At 39.9% G+C, this 22,055-nt stretch overlaps 1 protein-coding gene across 2 annotated transcripts; it reads right to left on the bottom strand.

Annotated features, from left to right (window-relative positions):
- Nucleotides 1-581: 581 nt before the first annotated feature.
- On the bottom strand, nt 582-16,479 carry LOC121651124 (vasopressin V2 receptor-like). Of its 2 annotated transcripts, XM_042003035.1 has the most exons (7): nt 16,160-16,479; nt 15,167-15,225; nt 8,885-9,264; nt 7,433-7,678; nt 6,975-7,121; nt 5,505-6,075; nt 582-4,227 (listed from the first exon to the last, which is right to left on the bottom strand). In XM_042003035.1, exons 3-7 carry the CDS (start codon nt 9,260-9,262, stop codon nt 4,028-4,030), a joined length of 1,542 nt encoding a protein of 513 aa, XP_041858969.1. In that variant the 5' UTR covers nt 9,263-9,264; nt 15,167-15,225; nt 16,160-16,479; the 3' UTR covers nt 582-4,027. The 2 variants fall into 2 exon arrangements, with proteins under 2 accessions (XP_041858969.1, XP_041858970.1); XM_042003036.1 differs by lacking the exons at nt 15,167-15,225; nt 16,160-16,479 and having other exon boundaries at nt 8,885-12,400.
- Between the last annotated feature and the right edge of the window lie 5,576 nt (nt 16,480-22,055).

The following is a 22,055-nucleotide window of genomic DNA, read 5'->3' as shown; positions in this document are numbered from 1 at the left end:
TTTCAGTCATTGAAAAGAGGAGAAAAAAGAGTAACTGTAGGGAAATCTATGTGTATTTGTGCTGTGAGGCAGGGAAAAGCTGCTTTGACAGAGGTGTATAAAACACCAGCTCTGGGGGCAGATACTGATGGGCTTAATGGGATTCAGCAATGTGGAAACTGGCGTCTGACAAATGATTCTCACATGGAGGCACACTTTTCTGTCTGCAGTCTGTTACAAGCATAGTTTTTCCTGCTGGTTATGCTCACGTTTTTTTATAAAGCAGAGCAGGGTCAACAAACTGTGGGCTAACTCAATAATCAAAAAGTAGACCGTATCTTTTTTATGTCAGCTTCCACTTCCTTCTCTACAATAACAGTTATTGTTCTGGTTGTTTCATGGATGGGTATGCACATTGTCAGATGTGTAGCTCCTTCTGCTAAAACAATTTGGATAGACTAAACAGTCACTTCTAAACTTTTGTGCTTTTTGTCCCTCCATTATATCCCTCTTCCTGTCCTGTTTGAGCATCCATTAATTGGCTTTGCAATGTGAGGAACTGGTCTTTTCTACTATATTGCCCTGTTTGTTGTTTTTTTTCCTGTCATAGACACCCCTAATTTCACACAAGGGAAACAACTGGTACTGAGCTTTTTTTTTTTTTCACCTACATACACACCTAAGCTGGCCTGCAGCTATGAAATACTCTAGGTTAAACAGGAGCAGACATTGCAACAAGCCATTTCTCAGCATATAAATCTTGTGAAAGCATGTTGAATGAGCTCCCATAAAATAGGTTTTATCAGACGAAGTCCACATGCCTGTTTTTACCATGAAGAATAAAATTGCTGGAGTGTGCTAAGGTGTAAAACAACCGTGCTTTAAGTAATGAAAACAAGGTGTCTGAGAGTGATAAAAGCTAACCTTGATCCAACATGCTTCTCAGAGGAAGAAAAAGCTCTTGAATTAGTAAATTTGTATTCTGCAAAGCGCAGGGTGGATGTTTGTGTTGAACCATAATTGCTGCATGTGTAATGAACTTCTGGCCATAAACAGCAAAAATCACACAGTGTGAAAATAAAGGTTGAAAGTAAAGAAAAGCTGAAACAAAGTAATTTTTTTAGATGTCATTATAAGGCAGTTGTATTTGTTTTGCTTCATCTAAAGATTAAAGTACAAGTTTGCCGCCCCCAAGTCGTCTTGGAATGAGCTTTAGCAGTCATCAGCTCTGTGGAGGGGTCTTGAGTTAAGTAATACAGACACATTATCTGCTATAGTAAAGCCCCCGACTCCAGATTTGATTTATACTGGCTGTGCTCAAGGCTGGAGGGCTCTGTCATCTTTTAGAGCCACAGTTGTACTCCTCTGCTAACCTTAAAGTGAGAAAATGCCTTTCTTTCCTGTCCTTGTTACAACATAACTGTGGGGTCATTTATTTCTTTCATACCCCATCACATCCACAAGCCTGGCAGGAAATGCTGCCCTACTGTAATGAAGAGGTGACCTTGAGTGTAGACACTGAACATGTTTTAGTATGGAAACCAAGGGCATTAGGACATTCACCATAAACACGCCCAATCTGTCAAACATAATTACAGAAAAACTGTGACCTGCCCAATGAGACATCTATCATAGTCCATGTCAAGGGGGGAATGATTGCAGTTGCACTTATAACAAAACCTGTGAGATCCTCTACCCACAGCATACAAAGTAGATTTGAATGAAAATGCTCAACAATGGTGGCTCCATCTTTTGTGGGTCTTTAGAGATGTTTGTGTCAGAGAATTCTCAATCATTATTCATCATTATGCTGTTTTTATTGCTCTCTAATGGCCACATAGAAAGTATAATGCACAGTTCAGGCACATTCAGCCTCATCCATTGATCTGAAAAGCTGGATGAACCTGAAAGTCCTTTCTCTGCAGAAGAATCATCCTCTGACCTCTCAACTTCCTGACAGGGAAAGGAAAAATACATGAATACTCCAAAGGTTTAGGAGAAGTTCATCCATTTCCTGATATAACAAAGTGAGACAGGGGATGTTGTTGCTGGGGCCTTTCGTTTGGCAGAGAATCAAAGTGGGGGGGTTGCGTCGGGGGAGCAAATGCACAGTGGCGTGCTGGACGCCCAAACACCATGGGCGCCCAGAGGAAAAGGTGAGGCCTCTCCTTTGACCCAGACGCATACTCCTGTGACACCTTGAAAGCATCCCAGTATTGTCCTTCAGACTCACATAATACTGTTCTCTGATGGGGAAAATGGTGTGCTAAACTGGCTCAGTGAGAAGGGGATTAAACAAAGCACACATTTTCAGGAACATCTCATCTGAAATGGGTAGCTTGACCAGATACAATACACACAGTTATTGTATCTACTGTATGTATGGTAGACTATGTAGTTAATTTTTTTTTTTTTACATTACATTTTTCATGCAGTTTAGGGGCATACTACATTATTCTTTACATACATAATGATCCCATGTAAAAACTGTACCAGAAAGGTAGTAACAGGAGCTGAAGTATATGTATTTCTTTTCGCCTGTACAACAATAAATAGATGGATAAAAATAACAATTGGCTCATGGCGTGATATAACATATCTTATGATCCCTGCTCTGATGTTAGCTCTGTCTAAGAATAACATGTCTGACATCATTTGAAGATTAACCTGATGAGGGAGGCCCCTTTAAACAAATCTAACTGACATCACAGGCACTTTGTTTTGACTTGGAATATTTTCATTGTTAATATGAAGGTTTTTTTTTTACTCCTAAGCAAATACACAGCTTAACTCAGGTGCTGTATTTTCTTTTTACACTTAATATGTTTGCTATTTGTTGAAGCTACTTATTGAAGCTTTGTTACTGTTAAGACATGTAGACTGTTAAGTTTTAGAAAATCTTTGGTTTGACACCCCATTTTCTCAAACACACTTTTGACCATTACACTTTGTTTTACATTTAGCTTTTACAGAAATACAATATCTGATGTGCCTTACATATTTAATAAATATACTTTACATTATTTTCACTGCACATGGAATGTGGCTGAATGTTTTTTGCTTCCTGTGTCTTTAACATTGTGTTTGAGTTTCACAGTTCCAGCAGTGCATGACAGGAAAGGTCATTTAGTATACCTCATGTTCATATGAAATGCAGTCACGGAATTGAACTCATTTGTCCATTTACATTGTTTATATACTTCCTCACTCCTGTTTGTTCCTGAGTGTGGTTTTTTTTCCTGTGTATTAATCTGCAGTATTCCAGGTCCTTGCAGGGCTTTGTCCCAACTCCACTGCAGCATCAAGAGTGATTCTCTGTCCATCCTTCTGGCAAATTTTTATGACTGAACTGAATATGAAATCGCCCTGAAGCATCTGTTTCTAATCCACCTTCTTTAATATGACAAAGTTTTTTCACATTATTAGATTTCCACCAAGGCTTTCTCAGGAACACTCCTTTAGCTGTAATATTTGTGACATTCCCTGTCTGTTTTCAGCCCAACCACTGCCTCATTCTTTCTTGCTTGCTGCTTCGTTTTCTTTGCACCCATAGCTCTGTCTGCTGTTTTGTACATTAGGCATGCCATGAGGCTATTAATGCAGAAACCCACCCTTTGCATTCATTTCTGTCTGAAAGCTAGAGTTTTTTTCTTTGTGTTTTTTCTTCTGTCATATGAATCACAGCACAAGATCCAGCTTACAATCTGCTGAGGTGAAAATCTCTCTGCTTTCCAGGTCACTTTGCATTGCAGATGCACTGAAAGACTCAACTGCACATCTTGTTGACATTTCCAATGACACTCTTCCTTACTGCTGGATAAGAGCAGACAGGTGATTACAGATAGATGTCCTGCTGACAGTACAGCTGTCATTTGTCGCTGCAAACATCTGTTAGAGGTCAGGCTGTTTTCGAGCTGTAATGCTACAGATGGTGTCAGTGGCAGCAGCGCTTTTTGTGGAGCAGCATGTCCTTGCAGCACGTTCATGTGCACCCATGCATGTATTTTCAAACATGTCTCAGTGAATGTTTCCATCTCATCTGCCCCTGTCAGTACAGGTTGTCCTTGATGGTGGAGGTGTGTGTGGTGGTAGAGTCATCAGGCAGGGATCCCCGTCGGCCAAGTCGCGACCCACAGTGCAGAAGGTTTTGAAGCTCTCTGGACACACTGCTGGAGAAAGCTGTGTAGATCCATGGGTTAGTACACGAGTTCAAACTGGCCAGCAGCATCAGGATAGTGAAGGCCACTCCTGCAGAGGACACACGCACATCAAAAGACGAGTGCATGAGCATATTCGTATTCAGAGATGAGTGCAAAGTAAGCATAACAATATTAGTTTTTGCATACAGAGTCAAACTAAGGACAAACTGAGGACGGATTACAGTTTACATCTAACTGTTTTCCCTTGAGAAACAAACAAAAGTATGTGTAACTTTTTAGTTTGGATATACAGCATTCATGATTATTGTTTTTCACTTTGTTTCCTTCAGGAGCAGAAACAGGATTATAAATATCCCAGAGGGACAAAACCTGATATTCTTCGCCTTTTTCCATTTTGTTTTACTTCTATTATTAAGTTGTTTGAAGCAATAACTAAAACATGTTTATTTCTCTGCAGCCAACTGAGGACAGCAGTTAAGGACAAACCGATTTTTTAAATACAAAGCTGATAAAAATCTGATGTGTGTGCGTGTTTGTATGTGGAGTTGGCTGCCAGTAAAGACTTATTCATATTTATACATTCTTGTAGCTGCATGTGAGCACACACTGTAAGTGTATGTGCATTTGGGTGTGTGTGTGCAAACTTGTGTGCCTTGTCCCCTGTGTCCACTTGAACTATGTGTCCAGGCTGCCGGCATGGATCATTGTTGAAATGTCAACATCTGGCTCGTTGCAAAATCATCAGGGGACATAAACAGGTTATTTACTGGCCTCTGGTATTTGCATAGCTTTAGATCAGAGGACGCTCTCAGTTCATATAATCAGCTACAGCTTAAGGCGACACTAGCCCTCTTTGCTCGTCTCATTACTGGCTCCCAGTAAAGGCATCAACAGATGTTGTTTCTATGCTAAAATGTACAGAGGCCAGAGAGGTGTGATCCAGGCATTTCTGGTTGTCAGTCAAAGCAAACATAGTTTTTGACCTTGTATTTCACTCACTGTTACCACATCTGAGCTGCAGCTTGTTCTTGGAATAATGAATAGTGCTTGGAATAATGAATGATGGTTAGAGTAATGAGTGATCCTTAGTGACTAAGATGGACAACAGCGCTGATCAGAGGTTGCTGTTCTAAACTAAACCTAATCACTTAGCTTATGTCTGACTGGAGTGCAAAATAAGCCATGTTTGTTCATTTAAGGTAATTAAATGGATTAACTGGGCTGAGGAGAATCAATCCATCTGGGAAAGCAACATCAATGATTAACTTGAAACCCCTGTGACACATATCTGTTTTTCTTGCTTTTTAGAGAGTGAATTGCATATATGGATGGATGCTACTCCCATAAAGAGTGTTGGTGACTGACCTTGATCCGGGGGATTGGGATCCCAGGCTGCCCACAGCTGGACGATGAAAAACGGTGACCAGCAGATAGTATAGACCAACACTATGACCAGAGTCATTCTCACAGTCTTGGACATGGCTTTAGTAATACTTGGAGGTGGAGTGGCTGGATGGAAAGGGGGGACATAGTCAAGGGAGCAGCGAGGTGAGTTGTTGCAGGACTCCTGGAAATCTGTGCCGTTCAGCGCTGGTGGATCTGTTGGTGATGTTGTTGATGTTGATGTTGTTGTTGTCATGTGTTCCCCATGGCAGTTGCTATACTGAATAGCAGAGGGTACATAGTCATAACAATCTCCCATCTGGCTGTTATGGGTGTTATTGTGAGGGTTATTACTTGCCCCCTTTAAGAGCAGTCCTCCCCTCCCCTCCCTCCCTCCCCCTCCAGACGCCTGTCTCCCCCTTTCCCTGGCCCGCTCATCCTCCTTCTTAAAGCTGTGAAAACGAAAGAGGATGTCATTCTTCTTCAACTCAGTCATCCCCATCCTCTCTGACTTCAGGTAGATGTTATTGTGAATCTCTCGGAAGATTCTTATCTGAAAAAGAAAAAGAAAAATAAGACAATTTAATGAGAGGAAATTAGCCATTCCTTTATTCACAAATTTATTTGCCAGTTTCAGATGCTTTTCAACAAAGACAAGAAATTTGAAATGAAAGAGAACATACTTGCCTTACCAACCGCCCATAAACCAGCTTCAGATACTTTTATGTGACATTACTGAACACTTCACTCCCTCTCTGTTCCAGAAAGGCTACCATAAAATTTTATTCTATTAAAATGTTTAGAGATGCTCTTTTGATCCACTGTAGGAACACTAGAAATATGTGATTCATGCTTGTTGCTAATGTTTCTTTCTTATTTTGTTTTTGTCTTTGTGTACCTTTTCTTCCCGTTTTCTTCTTTTATAACAGAAAAGTTTTGGTATGCATTTTTTAAAGCACTGCTTTCTAATTCTGTGCTTGTCGAAACTTTCCAAATCCATCTGTTTAGCTCTTTTTCAACCTTTGTTCTTCTCTCACGAAAATGTCAAAATATGCTTCTCAATTTGAAATGTGATACTGAAAAAAAGGGGTCATGGATTCTAAGTTTGGCTGAGATCTACGTACTCCAGCTCCTGGCAAGAGGTTCTCAGAGTGGGCAGTCATCTCAGCAGTGGACCTCCAAGTGCTGTGTTAATTAGCTGGACCCTGGAAATATCTATCCCTAAATAGAGCAGGACTGATGGGAGGCAGCCCAAAATGCCTGTCCACATGGGATACGACATCACAGCAACTGCAGTGCCCCTTGGGTTTCTGAACAATAGCTGCCAAATGCACCCTGCATTTCATTCATGCCACACACGTCATTATTGGATAATGTTGCCATGAAGTGTAATGTTGTTATCAACAGTCTTTGTGGACACTGCACAGAAGCTCCCAGTGCAACCGGTATTACCTGGCAGATGGTAATGATGAAGGCAGGCAGCAGGAACACTGCCACGGTCATCCAGGTGACGTAGGCCTTCAGCCCCCATGGCTCAGTAAAGTGACCCCAGCATTCGAACTCTCCAGGAGCCACTTCTGAACGAGAGAATATGAACACCTGATAGACACAACAAAAATCAGTGGTCAACACACTCACAGAGACAGCCGGAGGTAATTTTTTCTCACCTGAACTGCACTTAGCTAAAAATAGACCTACATCTTGCGCTCCACTGTTGAAATCAGGGTGTGAACGCCTGGTGAGCTCACATTTCCTATTTCACCATGTGTTTGTGTTTGTGTGTGTGTGTGTGTGTGTGTGTGTGTGTGTGTGTGTGTGTGTGTGTGTGTGTGTGTGTGTGTGTGTGTGTGTGTGTGTGTGTGTGTATGTTTTGTGTGCGAAAGGTTTAGTTTGCATTCAATCCTCCCTACCTGTGGTATGCTGAGGACAAGCGCCAGGCCCCAAGCCACTATAACAGGGGTGTTCCAGTGGGACATAGCCCCAACACGGTAGGCCTGCAATGGGCAGCAGATGGCATGGTGTCGGTCGACTGTCATGGCAACTATCATATAGGAGGAAGCAAACATTCCCACAATCTGCAAGTACTTGATGGACCGGCAGAGTAAGTCGGGCCCCTGAAACCTCTCTGTTATATCCCATATAAGCTGAGGAAGAACCTGGACACAGAAAAAAAAAGAAAAAAAAATCAATAAAAGTTGTTTCAGCATTATGAAGCGTTTGTATTTTTTATTTTATCTTTCAGAAACATAGAAGAGAAATGTTAAAGGATCAATATTGTTTTAGGTGAGTATTGTTTATTTCTTAGCGTCACACTGCTGTTCTTATCCAAAAATACATTTACAGCCCTAACACACACCTTCCTGCTGCCATAAATTCCAAATGTGTACTTAGAAATATTCCTTAGTCATGTTCCAATGTCTCCTACAAACAGCGTGTAGCTGCAACTGAGCCATTTAAACTCATTGATGTCAGTTCAAAACTTAAATGGCATATTGATGTTATTGTCAGCTCTGTCCTTTAGGTGTTTTTTTTTTTTTTTAATTTTACATGAGATTAAACCTTTTTCATAAAAATCTTGTATTTTAACACAATACAGTAAAAATCTGCATAGTTTAATCTGCCACAATAATATAGAATTTCATGCCATATACAATTAAAATGTCAAAATCCACAACTCTGCTGATAAGTTAAGAAAGAAGTATATGGATTTCACTAAATGTCAATACATTTGAGAGACAAACATGATAAGGTCTCTAAAATTAAGTAAAAGAAAAAGCCGATGACATCTACAGCTTGCTAATAGTCCTAAACCCTCCCCAAAATGCACAGTGAACAACTTCAAGGGGTATGAGCTGAAGGTTTTGCTATCATACTCACAGCCCCCAGCCTTAAAATCCTCAAAAATGGGTTCATTCTCTGCAGAAGAGCAGTGCACGCTAAACACTCAAGGAGTCTCACAGACCTGGAAGGCTTTCACTGAAAAGATGGACAATACTCCTCAAAAGAAAACCTGAAGAATCCTAACAGCAATAAAAAGTGTTCACTGATGGCAACAGCAGGTATTATAGCTCAGGTGCTTTTCTTTCAGGTTTGAAACAATTAAACATAGCAATAAAAAGTAATATTGTTTTCATTATCAGAGAACAACATTATCTCTACCTTTATGCCTTTTAAAAATCAAATCCCTTGGCTTTACACATCCACAAATATTTTGAGTTCACTTCCTCAAACTTTTGCCTGTCAGTGTGGAACCTAACCTTAAAAATGTAAGCATGATGATGTTCAGCGTCTTTTAATGTTTTAAAAAAATCTTTCTATACATTTTGCTCCGATAATGATGTCAGCAAAGTGAGTGAACTTACCTGAAAGAGCGCCACCACCAGGTCAGCCACACACAGGTTGACCATGAACAAGTGCATCGGTGCATTGTGTTTCCTCCTCCTCAACAGCACCCACAACACAAAGCTGTTCCCCAGGGTGGTAACAGCCAGCACCACCCCAAGAACTGCTATCTCAGCTCGGGCGAGACCTGTGTCCCTCATTCTGGGCTGGGGCAGGGTGTGAGGTGTGGAGTTTGAGCCATTCTCAGGAAAGATCCCAAAGAGGGGTCCCCCACTCTGAGAAGTGTTAAATGAGTTAAGTTGAGACACAAACAAGGAAGAGAAGTTGTTTCGTCCTGTGGTTCCCAGTGAGGAGAGTCCTAACCCATCCCAGTCTGTTTCCACACTGATGCTTTCCATTCCTGAAAGACAAGAAAGGACTTATTGGTGGAAAGCCAGTAACATTCAATGTTTAAGATTTATCTAAAACAATACCCAATAGCGAATGGCCATCAGGAGTCAAACTGCTGCACAGTCATAAGACTGTTTATGCTCAGGTTTGGTCATGTGCAGGTTTATCTGTTTATTTATTTAATTCTTTATTCAAATAACAAACAGTTTACTTGTTCAGATTTATCACAGCTGCAGCATCATGTTTGCTATCATTTTCAAAATTCCCGTAACTGAATTTATTTATTAGCTGAAAAATGTTGTACTTAGTGTTTTCCTTATTGTGCTGATGAGAATCCAAAAGCCTTGGGCCTTTTCATAAAAATAAATGTTGGTACAAGGTTTCATCACAGGCAGTCTTTGTTTTTGGAGCATCAGCAACTGTTTCACATCATACTGCAAATAGATTTTCTTGACCAACTTGATGAAATTTGACTGAAAGTTTTGAAGGGCAGATACTGTGCCAATCATGCTGCCATGTGAATATTGTTTTGTTTTGGTCCTTTCTCAAAATTTTTAATAACTCTTCAGCCTGTCTGTTTGTCCGTCTCCCAAAGCTTCCCATTCTTTCTGACGCAAGCCCAGTCTGGTTTATTTTCTTTTTCAAACTTTCTCAAGGTTAATTTGACAGTTTTCCTCTCTATCCCACCAATCTTATTCATTCACCTCTGCACTCATAATCACTCTCATCCCATGCTTAACCCCCTACATTCCTGTTTTCCCTTGTTCTTGTTCCCCTTTCTGTAGCTTTCTCTCATGCATCCAGACATTCTTTTTTTTTTCTTCTTCTTCTTCCTCCTCACAACACACTCGGCTTCAATCTCAATAAACTTTAAGTTTATTTTCCTTTCTTCTAAATAAATGCCTGCAAAATATGGAAAGTTGATAGGAATGAGATGACAATTTGAGAAACAGTCATGAGTTGCAGAGGTCAGCCTTGGTCAAATAAACTGCACGCAGAGTAAAGTCTGTAAGGAAAAATGGAGGGAGATGAAAGAAGCGTGTAAGAGGGCAGAAATGAACAGTCCAGAAAAGGTAAAATAATAAATTTGCAGAGGACTATGAAATAAGGAATGAAGAGGTGGCCAAATATAGAAGGTTACTGTATGTGCCATCAGTTATCGAGAACTGTGAGTTGATTGACAGCTTTCTGAACTGTTGCTTGGAAATTTCCCATGTCTAAAAATACAAATGAAATTGCAGTGATAATATAAAGCAATAAAGTGTGACTAATAAGCCATTATGAGGCTGTTGTCACTATTATACTGAGACCTAATGACCAATTTGCAAGTAATGGCCCACTCACTGATGGGTGCGTGAGATAACACAGCCGATAATACGTTCAAGCTTTACGTAATGGCTTTGCCAGAGGAATGTATTCAGATGAATGCTTGATAGACTGGGCCAGCTGGCCTTCGTTGCCCAGTGCAAACCTGGACATATGGGTGAAAGGATCTGATCAAAACTCCTCCTACCACACCAGGTCTGAAGAATTCTTCAACAATATTTTCTCTCATCCAGAACTCATCTGGATCAAAGGTTGTTAAATTCCTTGTTATTATCTATTTATCATTTTTCTTTAAATAGGGGTTTGTAAAGCGAGGCCCTTTTTCATGAAGGAATCTCCTGATATGGTCTTTGTTGGGATCTGAGGAACCTTGTGCCCTTCTTTGTAATTACAGTATTATTCATGAGAGGATATTAGAGCTGCTGCAGTCCCCCAAATATTCTCATTATGTATGGGACTAATTTCTGATGTGAAATAACTTCTTTATACATGCCTCTGTGCAGATGAGGAGCACTTGAGACAGGAATCCAGAGTATTGCAGTTCTGTCAAATTATATCACCAAACTGTTTTTGGTGAAATGAAATATCCGGTTTAATCATTGCTAAGAGGGTCTGTTCATCTGTTGATATGGAAAAGTGTGTGTGGCATGACCTTCCTCCAAGTGGATTGTCTATGTGATATTCTGAGAAATTCTGAATTACCTCTTATATTCCTGAACTCTCAAAGGGCACAGTGTTTTTTCTCTAAAGGCCCCAGGCTCATTAGTCCTCTTCTGTACCCAGACATCCAACAGATTGTCTGTAAAACGTTCAGTGGCTTAGTTACCATGCAGGACACCAGGGCAAGGCTCAAAAGTTCCAGCACTTCATGACTACAGAGGAAGCTCCTCAAACTGAGGGTACATGCAGAAGGAACATCATTTCTGCAGGACCGAGCTGGATGTTGTTTAATGTATTTCAAGCACATCCCATCAATCGCATGTGTCTGACTAGCTTAATGTAAAGAACAAATTATCCCATCTCTCTGTGCTGGATAGAATATAAACACTGCTTTTAGTATTTTGTCCACTACATTGCTTCCTCTAATTTAAAGCTTTCAGTCTGATCAATGATGTAGTCACCCCTCCCCTATCCTCACATGTTTTCTTCTCCAGGGGCAAACTACTGCGCAAGCATCCATTTCCATGTCCTTTCCATTTTATACTCCGTTCCTGCACATGGGACTCAAGCTCACAGTGCCTCAGGAATAACAGACACAGATGAGTAAAATGCATAGAAAACATTGCACCCACCATCCACTCACAACTTTCAACATCTCAGTCATCCTTTTTAGTTGCTTGTACAATTTTTATTCATTCCTTTTTAACAATTACCTCATGTTTTAGCTATGCTATCCCAACAAGAGTCCTTGAAACCATCCCAAAGTTAAGTACCAAATGTTTTATAGAAGCATAATTTGAGATTATTGTGATAATTTTGGCTTTTTTATGTCATTGTCAAAATATCTTATTTACATATGTTTTCTACTTGAAAATAATCAAAAACTTGGAAGACAACTGGATTATGAAACAAATGTTATATAAGCACACATAATACAGCATTTGTTATGAGTTTGAAAGATGGTAAAAACTTGAAATGGTGTGTTAAAAAAATCAGAACAACAGAATACACAGATTTACAAACCTTTTAAGTCCAATATTTTATCTTAAGTAATATTAAGGAACATTATGCTGAAACTGTGCATAGGGTCAACAACACTGGAAAAATTTTATAACACCAAGAAAAAAAATACTGGAACGTCAAAACCAATTGGGCTATCCACATTTTACATGCATTTTCTGCATGGCTGTGTAGAAAGAAAAAAAAAAGGTTCCGTGTATTAAAACTGGTCTGCCTGCAGTCCTGATCTGACACATACTGAAAGCATTCAGGACATTAAGAAAAGAAAAATGCAGAGGAGGCCTCACATTGCAGAGAAATTCAAATCAAGAGGATTTTTTTTTATTAAGAAAAAGCAGCAGTTTGTCTCTAAATTTCAAATCTTTACAAATGTGATGAAACACAATTTTAAACTCCCATCCAAACATTTTTCAAAGGTAAAGCTGTTATTATATTCAAAATGATTCCAGAAAACAGTTTATTTTCCTAGCTCCCACATTCAATATTTTATAATTTTGTGGTAAATATCAGCATTTAATTGTCTACAACCACTGTATTGTTTTCGTTTACATTATAGTGACTCAAAAGAAGAATAAATCTCAGAATATTGTGTGAAATTAAATGAAATAACCGATATTAGGAATAAAAGACAAAATAAATTTAAATCAAGATAGCAAGGTTGGATGGTTGTGATTAAATATATAAAGGGATTTGTGATAAATGTTGAGTCTTTCTTGAAACAAACAAGTGGTTACACACTTACAAACATAATCAAAGATAAATCACTTTCCTGCCAGTTCTGATTGTGCTTTTTTGCCCCTTGATTACTGTCTGTTGACCAGGTCTGACCCAGTCTGATCAATGTGGACCTCTCAGCCCTCATTATCAGCCCTGTGTAAACCAAAACAACATTTCTAACCTGCTCTTCATCATTTCAGCTTTTTTCTTCAACCCTTCCATTTTCCTTCTTCTGTCAGAGCCAATAAGACATCCTCTGTCATCAAGGATCAAAGCTGCGGAAGGAAACTGCCTCTGATTTGCTTATTAATTTTTTCTTTGTAAATATCATCCTCATTAATAGACTTTGGCAGCAGGAAATGGGATCAAAATCAGCCAATCAGCATACAGACTGAAACTAAACATGTGAAACAAGCATATCACTGTGTAAATGCAGCAAAATTTCCTGCTCATCTTAATAAAGCACGAGACGTTCCACATTGAGCATTAGATTCTCACACAATAAAGGCTTAGATAAGTCCTGTGGGGTCGCCCAGGCTTTTCAGCATTTCATCTGCATGATAAAGCTACTATAACCATACCACCTTCTTTGAACCCCCATATACAGTAAATTACATCCCCACAGGAACACACATACAGCATAAATTCGCCCTCTATGTAATTCAGTTCAATGACATCTGGATACCCTGGACATATTTCTGCATTTCAATTTGTAGGATGCACCTGCTCTATTCATTAGAAATCAGATTCAAAGCTCTTTATTCACGATTTAGATCCCCCCTCCCGTCAGTATATCTCTCAGACTGTGGTCCACACCTCAAACTGCCACCCAGGTCCTGCTTAGACTTTCAGGTTTTGGGGATTTTCAGTTAGTTAATTTATTAGTTGGTTCCTACTGTAATGTTTTTGTTCTTCCTCCTTTCCTCCAGGCAGAGGCAAAACAACAGCCCTCGGGTGTGTCAGCACACCTGCACTTTATCATCATCATCATCATCCCCTTCGGTATTTAAGGACCAGTGTCACACTCATTCAGTGCCAGATGGTTGGCAACTTTTCATGCTGACTTGGAGATCTGACTGCTTTCGTCCTATTTTGGATTCCCCTGACAACTTTAATGTTTTTGCTCCTATTTGTCTGAGTGTTCTTTCTGGGTTGGCATTTTAGGGTCTTGGTTCAATCAAAAACATGACACAGACAACCTATTAAATCTTAATCATGCAGGACCGCACCTCATTGCCCACAGTTACAAAGTCATCAGTTACCCACATTCCAGCAGCCATGGTGCTGCTTGAGTTTTGAATTCACAAATATGAAAGTGAATTTGTTTCTTTGCTCCTGCCAGTGGGCAGAACTCACAAGGTCTGGTATTAAGAAAGTCCCAAGTCCTTTTATCATTACTAAAAAAAAGCCCGTTCATAAGACCGCTGACTGTTTTTCTTGTTATGTATCATTAACCAGCACTCTGCCATCAAGTCTGCTCTACACAGAGCGTCACACAACTGAGTATTCCCTCTGACAAATGGAAAGCCGGCTGCAGTGTTACCACTTCAGTTAAAACAGGCCTGGAGGCTCATGGCTGATACGGTTGGATCTGCAGCACATGATGAAATGATTCTCTGTTAGAAATCAGACTCTAGTGTCTTGGAAAAAAACAACAATGATGAGAAAGGTACAATCAAAGAGATTCTATTTACGGATGTGCATATTGCAGGTTATATTAGACAGAAGAAAATGTGAATGATTACTGTAAACACCCTTTTCAAGGAAAGTCAGCTTCCTGCTAAAAGTCTGCCAAAACAGTGGTTTGTTGATTCACCTGAGAAGAGATTTTCTTTAATTGCTAGATTTATATCGAATGTTCGGAAACGGACAAATTGCTGTGACTTAGAAATGTTATGTTCACAAGAGAAAATTCTGTGATTATTGCTGCAATGTCAAGAAAAAATATTGCATTATCATGACCTGCTTTGATATCATAATCTTTTTAAGCCAGGCGATAAATCAATTAACGTTGACGTTACAAACTTCAGCGCAGTGCACACACACTCAGCCAGTCTGAAATAACAAATCTTTTCATTTTCATTTTTAAATCCATCGAATGTTTACATAGAAAAATTGCACACACATTAAAAATGCATGCATGAAAAAGAAGAGCTCCCGAAATGTGAAAATACGCCTCGGTGACCTACCTTGTTTTCAGTGCATGGTAGGTTCTCTCGTGTCTGTACTTTTATCTTCCTCTGTTTTGCTTTGGGACAAAGAAGCATTAAGAGCATAATCATTATAGTCCATTAATATTACATGCAAGAGCAGATCACATTAATGACCTGACAGCTTCCTTGAGCTTCTTTTCATCCTCTGAAACACTAATTTTTCCAGGTAGGCTCTGCCAGAAAATCCTTTCAATTAAGCTCAGTCGCCTCTGATTAAAATAGTGTGATAACATAATGTTTAATGTGCTGAAATTAGGACTAAAAGTTGTGGGAGAAAATCACACCATTAAATGTTGTTACTTCATCACAAGCTTGTCATGTGTCATGTGTCATTTGGAACATTCAGCTGACCCTGATGATCCAGCATTTGAGGAAAAATCATATATATAAGGACCATGTTTGAACACAAATATTAATGGTCATTTAACTTAGAAACTAAATGGCTCATTTTCAAACATATTCAGTGTATCAACAGCAAAATTATTTACTGCATTTTCGTTTAAATCAGTTTTTCAATTTAATATTTTCCACTCTTGTTAAATAGTATTATTACTTAATGGAAAAAAATGAAGTCTTAGTTAACATTTTTAAGGACTTTTGTGGATAAATGTAATTTTTTTTTATTAACCATCACAACGATGGTGATGGCAAATTGTAGAAATGTATACTTTAACCACAGATTATCAATACCATCATACAAAGCTTCAGTGGCATACTTTTGTCTCAAGCATACATAAACATACAGAAGGATGACCTAGATTGCTCAGTAAACAAATTTGAGCAAATGCAATGAGAACAAGTTTTAGACTGATGGCCTACAAAGTATTTTTTTTCAGCAGAGGAAAATTACAGGTGAATGCTGACTGGATTATTGTTTGTCTTTGCACTGGCTACAATATAAATATAATATTATCAATATGATAAAATTATCAGACAAGTATATTAATAGAATGAAGGGTTCTTACTCACATACAATCTGCTTTGGTTGTGTAGTAATGTTAGAGGAAGCCAGAATTTCCCAAAATCATTTACATCTTCATTGTTGTCAGTCCATATCCATTCTGTCTAATATCAGCTGGTTCCTGAAATAATTTGTCAGGACAGAGAAAAGCCTGGCAACTTTTTCTTGGCAAGTGTCACAAAGACGTTCTTTACGGTCTGTGAAGGTCCTTTGTATTGTCTCTCCTTTCTGTGTTCTAGTTCAAAATGATTTCTTAGAGTAATCCATTCATTAGCCATGTGTGTCTTGGGTTCTTGCGCGCTTCACTATGCTTGCAATGTGCCGTGCCTCCAACACCACCAGCAGAAATGAATTTGAGCTCCGTCTGTTTCCCATTCCCCCCAACCCTTCCCTCCTCAGCTATCTCCTCCTCCTGGGTCAACTAGCCTGTCCTCTAGGACTGAGGGTGGAGCCTGCTGCCAGGAGTGGAGGGAGGATGTTACAAATACCTATGAAGCGTGTGTCTGTGTATGAAAGAGACACACACACAAACAAAAACACCGACTCAACTGTGTTTATGTATGTGCATGTGTTGTACATGACCATGCATGCACATACAATTACATGTGCTTGCATTTTGTGTGTTTTTTTTTTTTTTTTTGAGAGAGTGGTAGCCCAAATAGACCATCCCCACCTCCCTTCTCCTCTTGTAATGATTTGTATCTTGTTTAGGGCATTGATACACGCTGCTTGTGTTTTGATTGCATGTTTTCCCCAATTATACGCCCTTTTAGCTTCTATCTCCTTTATTGCCGGAGGACAAGGGCCGGACCAGTCGCACCTAATGACAAATGTTTATTGGCTGAGTCAGCCAGGCAAGCAGCAGGTCATGCCCTTGCAGTACACACAGAAGGTTAGACAGAAAAATGCTGTTTGTCAATTTCAGTCTTAAGACACTACTTCCCCACCCTCTCTCTCTTTCTCTCCCTCTCTCTCTCTTTCTCTCACACACATAGTAGTAAGGAAATGCGGTTGGCACACATGCAAACAGTTACAGGTGCGCACAATGAGGGAATTCATGAATCCATGTATATACACAATCACACACACACACACTGACACACATAAATGTGCACACTTTGACCCCAAACACAGACAAAAATCCAGCCGAACAGGAAAATCATGGCAATGGACCCAAATATATTTTGACAAGTAAATTGATGCTTCTCTCTTTTTCCTTTAAACTTGTGGTAACAAAGTAAAATCTCCGTTCACTGAAATTTTTGCATGCATTATTCATATTCAGTGCTCCCCATCATTACTGACAGATCCACACTTGGGTACTTTGTCTGTCCAGCCTGAAAGTACTGATCCCTGGCCATCAGACGCTGGCTTGTCCCATGTTAGAAAACCTGGCTGTTTTCCACAGCAGAGCCATTACGTTCACAAACCATTTCATCCTGAGAAGATGGGACTGTGAGTTCACTGTGAATAACTGTAATGACAACTTATGAGTAAGAGAAGATGAAGGGAGGCTGTAAGTAGAGCAAAGTGAAAAAGAAATTACCTGGCAAATTAAATTACCTTGAATGCATGGTGGACAGTTAATTACAGGGTTTCCCCAGACTCTTCAGGTCAGTACTGGAAAACTTTGTAGAAAAAGGCAGTCTGTGGAATTTTTATTTAGGAATACATCATCCCAAGTTAGATAACCATTTTCTGTCATCAGAAAATCTTTTACACATTAAGCTGAGTCGTAAGGTTGTTCTTAAGTTCAAAAGAAATGTATAAACTTTAAATATCTCAATCTGCAACAAGTCTTTTTCTCTCTGAGATTTAATGTCTGAGCATTCCCCCACATGATGGAGTGTATTTTCAGCTCCTATATGTGCCAGAAATAAAAATAACAGCTGTTTCGCTCTGAGTTAGGGTCTCCTGTGCTAAAACCTCTCTCTGACTCCTCTCTGGGACCTCTTTATTTGTGCAGAGGTGTTGACAAATACAAAAAACCTGGCACTGGGGTTGCATGAATCAACCTTGTGACCAGTTAGGGGGCTCACTTTGGTATGAAGTAAACTCTAATGGAAATAGTGCAGCAAAAAATATCCCTATCAAAGTTTAGTGTTCAGTCCAAAATGTTTAATTTTTTTAATCTGTTTTAGAGACCACAAGCATGGCCACCAGGGACATCAACAGAGAGAAAAGAGGCATACATAAATGTTAAGTCAGATGGCAAAAGCCGTCAGGTTGTGCACAAAGAACAGACGAACACCTGGTCTGACAAAGCTGACCAAGAAACGATGAAGAACATCTTAGGGAATCATTAATGGTCAACAAATCCATGAATAACAGATTGTGGAAGAATTTGGGTTTCATCTTGAGTGGATCCATGTTAACCAGGAAAAACCACTTCTCAGACCTCTCTTCTGTGAGCTGCTGTAAACGTTAATCACTTCTGCAAACCTCTAACTGACATTTGGAATGATGCATACCACCTCTGTTTTGGACATAAAGTCACTGCTCTCAGTCATGGAGCTTAAAAAGAAGAATATTTTGTAGCAGTTTTATTAAAGTTGTCATATCTAACACAATAAATCAACACTTTAGATATTTTATCACTTACTTTGTGGTACAGTATCCATAAAGGTATTTTTGTTTGGCTCTTTTAGCCCCAACCCAATACAATGAAATAGAATGAATTTCGTATGTGGTGAATGTGGTTTTTACAACACAAATTATAAAAGAAAAATAAAAGTAGAAACATCACTTTCCAGAGACTTCTTTTATCTTAGTCAGAACCTATAGTAATGAAAGCAGTTTTGTTACTGTATTGTGATACACTGCTGCATTTTGTAAGTCACAGTTTTGATGTTAAAGAACTTTAGTCAGCACTAAGCTCCAACAAAGACTTTAAATTACAAAATTTGCATGAATCCATAAAAAAAAAAAAAAAATCCTTTTTCTGGCATGGAGAAAAGAAACGACCTTACCCCTAGGTAGGCTGGTAGGCTGTTCATCTTTACCTCAAGTTCTCTATCAGAGTCTTGGGAGCTTAAGGGTCCTACGCAGTATTTAAGCTGTTCCTAGGATTGCACTCTTCTGGATGGAAGGGTCTGATGTTTCTCCAGGTATCTCTTGGAGCCACTTCTCCAGTGTGGGGGACACGGCCCCCAGTTCTCTGATAGCCACTACTACTGTTGCCTTTAACTTTCAGACTATCTACAGCTTCTCCTTTAGTCCTTGGTGTTTCTCGAGTTTCTCATGTTCCTTTATCCTGAGATTTCCATCTAGAGCTCATTCTCCACCACCTTGGGAGGTGTTTCCCATTGTGACCTAGGTGTCTCCAGTCCATATTCTGCACAGATGTTTCTGTTCGCGATGTACATACCTGATGTATTCATGTAGCTTGGATGTTTTATCTTGGATAGTGGCCCTGATGCTCACTCTTTGTGCTTAGTGTATAGCCTCTGGACACTGGATTTGGAGTGAAATCCCCCCATGCAAGGTGAGCAGCTTCCGTGTTTCAACATCAGTTAATTGCCCAGATCTTGTTCTTGCCATTGAGCTGACTTTTCAGGATTTGTCTTAATCATTGCAATTATTTGGCTGTAGCAGCTTTCCCTGTGGGTTCTTTGTGGTTGCCATTTGACTGTGGTATGCCAAGGTGCTTGTAGCTCTCCTCAACATCTGTTATTCTGCCCTCTGGGAGTGCATGCCCTCTGTATGGACTACCGTCCCTCTCTTACCATTCAGCCACATTTCTCCGGTCTGAATGATCTACAGCAGATGTCTCTGCTGTAGATCCTGGTGGTGTGGATCAGTGAGTTAATGTCTCACTCTTAGCGTACAACTTGATGACATCCATGTAGGGGAGGTAACTGATGGTGGCCCCATTCCTGAGTTGGTAGCCATGGCCAGTCTTGTTGTTTAATTAGCTGAGGGGGTTCAGGCCTGTGCAAAACAGCAGTGGGGACAGAGCATCTCCTTGGTATATATTGGTGCAAATATTGGTATTACCCAGCCACTGGGAGTACACTTTAGCTGGGTTAGTGGAGAACAGCCAGTTTATTTTCCTAGCCTCGATTTCTCTTGTGTATCTCGTCAGTCCTGCAGCCAATGCTTGGAGTCTTTGTTTGGCAGTTTCCAGAACTTCATGTATGGGCATCTGTCTGTACCTCTTGGGTACCCGTTTTGTGGTTGTATCCTTCTGGAGTTCTGACAGTTGTCTAACGTCCCTCCAAGTTGCCTTGATTTTGGCTTCCAACTTCCTCCTCCATGGTGTCTTCTTTTGCCCTTCATATTGATGTTATGTTGGCCAAGCATCTTCAGGATCACTGCTGCTGTGCTGTATATCAACTCATTGGTTTCAGTGATGGTTGCAGTAGGGATTATTCTTAGTGCTGCATTAACATCAGCTAGAAGACTTTCTGGTGGTACTTCCCTCATTCTTGCTAGTCCGTGTCGGGGTGTTGACAGGCTCTCATCATCTTAGCCATGATCTTATCCCTCAGGTAAGTTGCTCTCTCATCTATCTCATTCATCATCATTTGGGCATGGTACCCAATATTTGGAGGAGAGTTCATGTTAACTCCTCCTTCTGACCTATCGTACTGGCTCCCCCTTGCCGCAGCATAAGTGTGTTGTATCTATTCAATCTCTAACTGTGATAGCAGTTTGCAGATGTTGAGCCCAGCTCACCATTACCATTTCTTGCACTACAATGGACTGACAACCTGTCCAGGGTGTACCCTGCCTCTCGCCTGGATAGGCTCTAGCCCCCTACGACTCTGTGTTGGACTAAGTGGTGTAGAAAATGAATGAATGAATGAATCCATTAGGTGTGTTTAGGATCAGTATATTACTCCAGAAGCCACCCCATTTTCATCTTCAGTGTTTTCTATACAGATCATCTGATATTTGCTTTCATACTTTGATGGGCATTCATTTATTACCTATACTGCTTAGTCCAATTCAGGGCAGCAGTTGCTATCCCAGCTATCCCAGCAATTATAAGGTGAAAGGCAGGGTACACCCCGGACAGTCACCATTCCAGTATTGCAAACCAACACAGAGAGACAAACAACAACTCACACTCGCTTTCACTCCTAGCTTATTATTTAACTAACCTAACATGCATGTCTTTGGACGGTGGGAGGAAGCCGGAGTAACCAGAGAGAATCCACGCATAAGGTAAGAACATGCAAACTCCACACAGAAAGAACCCCTCCATCTCCAAAAAGCTATCCATCCATCAGTCCAAAGGTCTTGCTATTTAAATGTATCAGGCTAGGTTTGGTGTTCATTAGCAAACTCCAGACATTGCTTGTGGTGAGGATGCAGGATTTTTTTTTCTTCTGATAACTTTTCCATAAAGGTCACATTTTTTGCAGCAGTGGCTGCACAGCAAAGTGGTGCAGCACCACTGCAGAGTCTGCTGAATTTCTCTGAATGCCCTTTACAGTCAAACTGTTCACATGAATAGCCTTTATAGCAATCCTACAAGCAGTTCCTTCGGAAAGTTGTCCTAGTCTGCTAGACCTCAACTTGACCTGCAGTGAAAAAAATACCCAAATACAAGTTTAAATATTGAGAAGAGATTTTATCTTCCATCTTTTAGCTTTTGAAAATGAGTTCATCTTCTACTTGCTTAAATATTCACAGAATCAAAAACTTGGACCAGAGGTGTCCAAACTTCTGCATTCCGCTGTACACATGGTTAAAGAAGCAAGCTTAAAGAAAATTAAATGTGGTTTCAAACCAAAATAAGTATACCAGTTGGGACTGAGACAAACAAGAATTGGACATTCTTTGTGTGCAGTATCAATATTTACAGTGAGTGTGCAGCGGTCCTGAGGACAGGCCCTTTCTGCAAATGTTGCATATGCATTTTCTGCTGGATGAATGTCAAACCTTTAAAACTCTTCT

The sequence above is a fragment of the Melanotaenia boesemani genome, chromosome 13 (genome assembly GCF_017639745.1).
Source record: "Melanotaenia boesemani isolate fMelBoe1 chromosome 13, fMelBoe1.pri, whole genome shotgun sequence".
NCBI lineage: Eukaryota > Metazoa > Chordata > Actinopteri > Atheriniformes > Melanotaeniidae > Melanotaenia > Melanotaenia boesemani.
This window is presented reverse-complemented; position numbering and strand designations above follow the sequence as displayed.

Excerpts from the sequence above, each read along its gene's own strand:
- LOC121651124 (XM_042003035.1), bottom strand. The coding sequence starts at position 9,262 with ATGGAAAGCATCAGTGTGGAAACAGACTGGGATGGGTTAGGACTCTCC. Across the intron at positions 7,679-8,884 it reads TGGTGGTGGCGCTCTTTCAG|GTTCTTCCTCAGCTTATATG; the intron begins GTAAGTTCACTC and ends TTCTGTGTCCAG. Across the intron at positions 4,228-5,504 it reads TCCCAATCCCCCGGATCAAG|GAGTGGCCTTCACTATCCTG; the intron begins GTCAGTCACCAA and ends TGTCCTCTGCAG.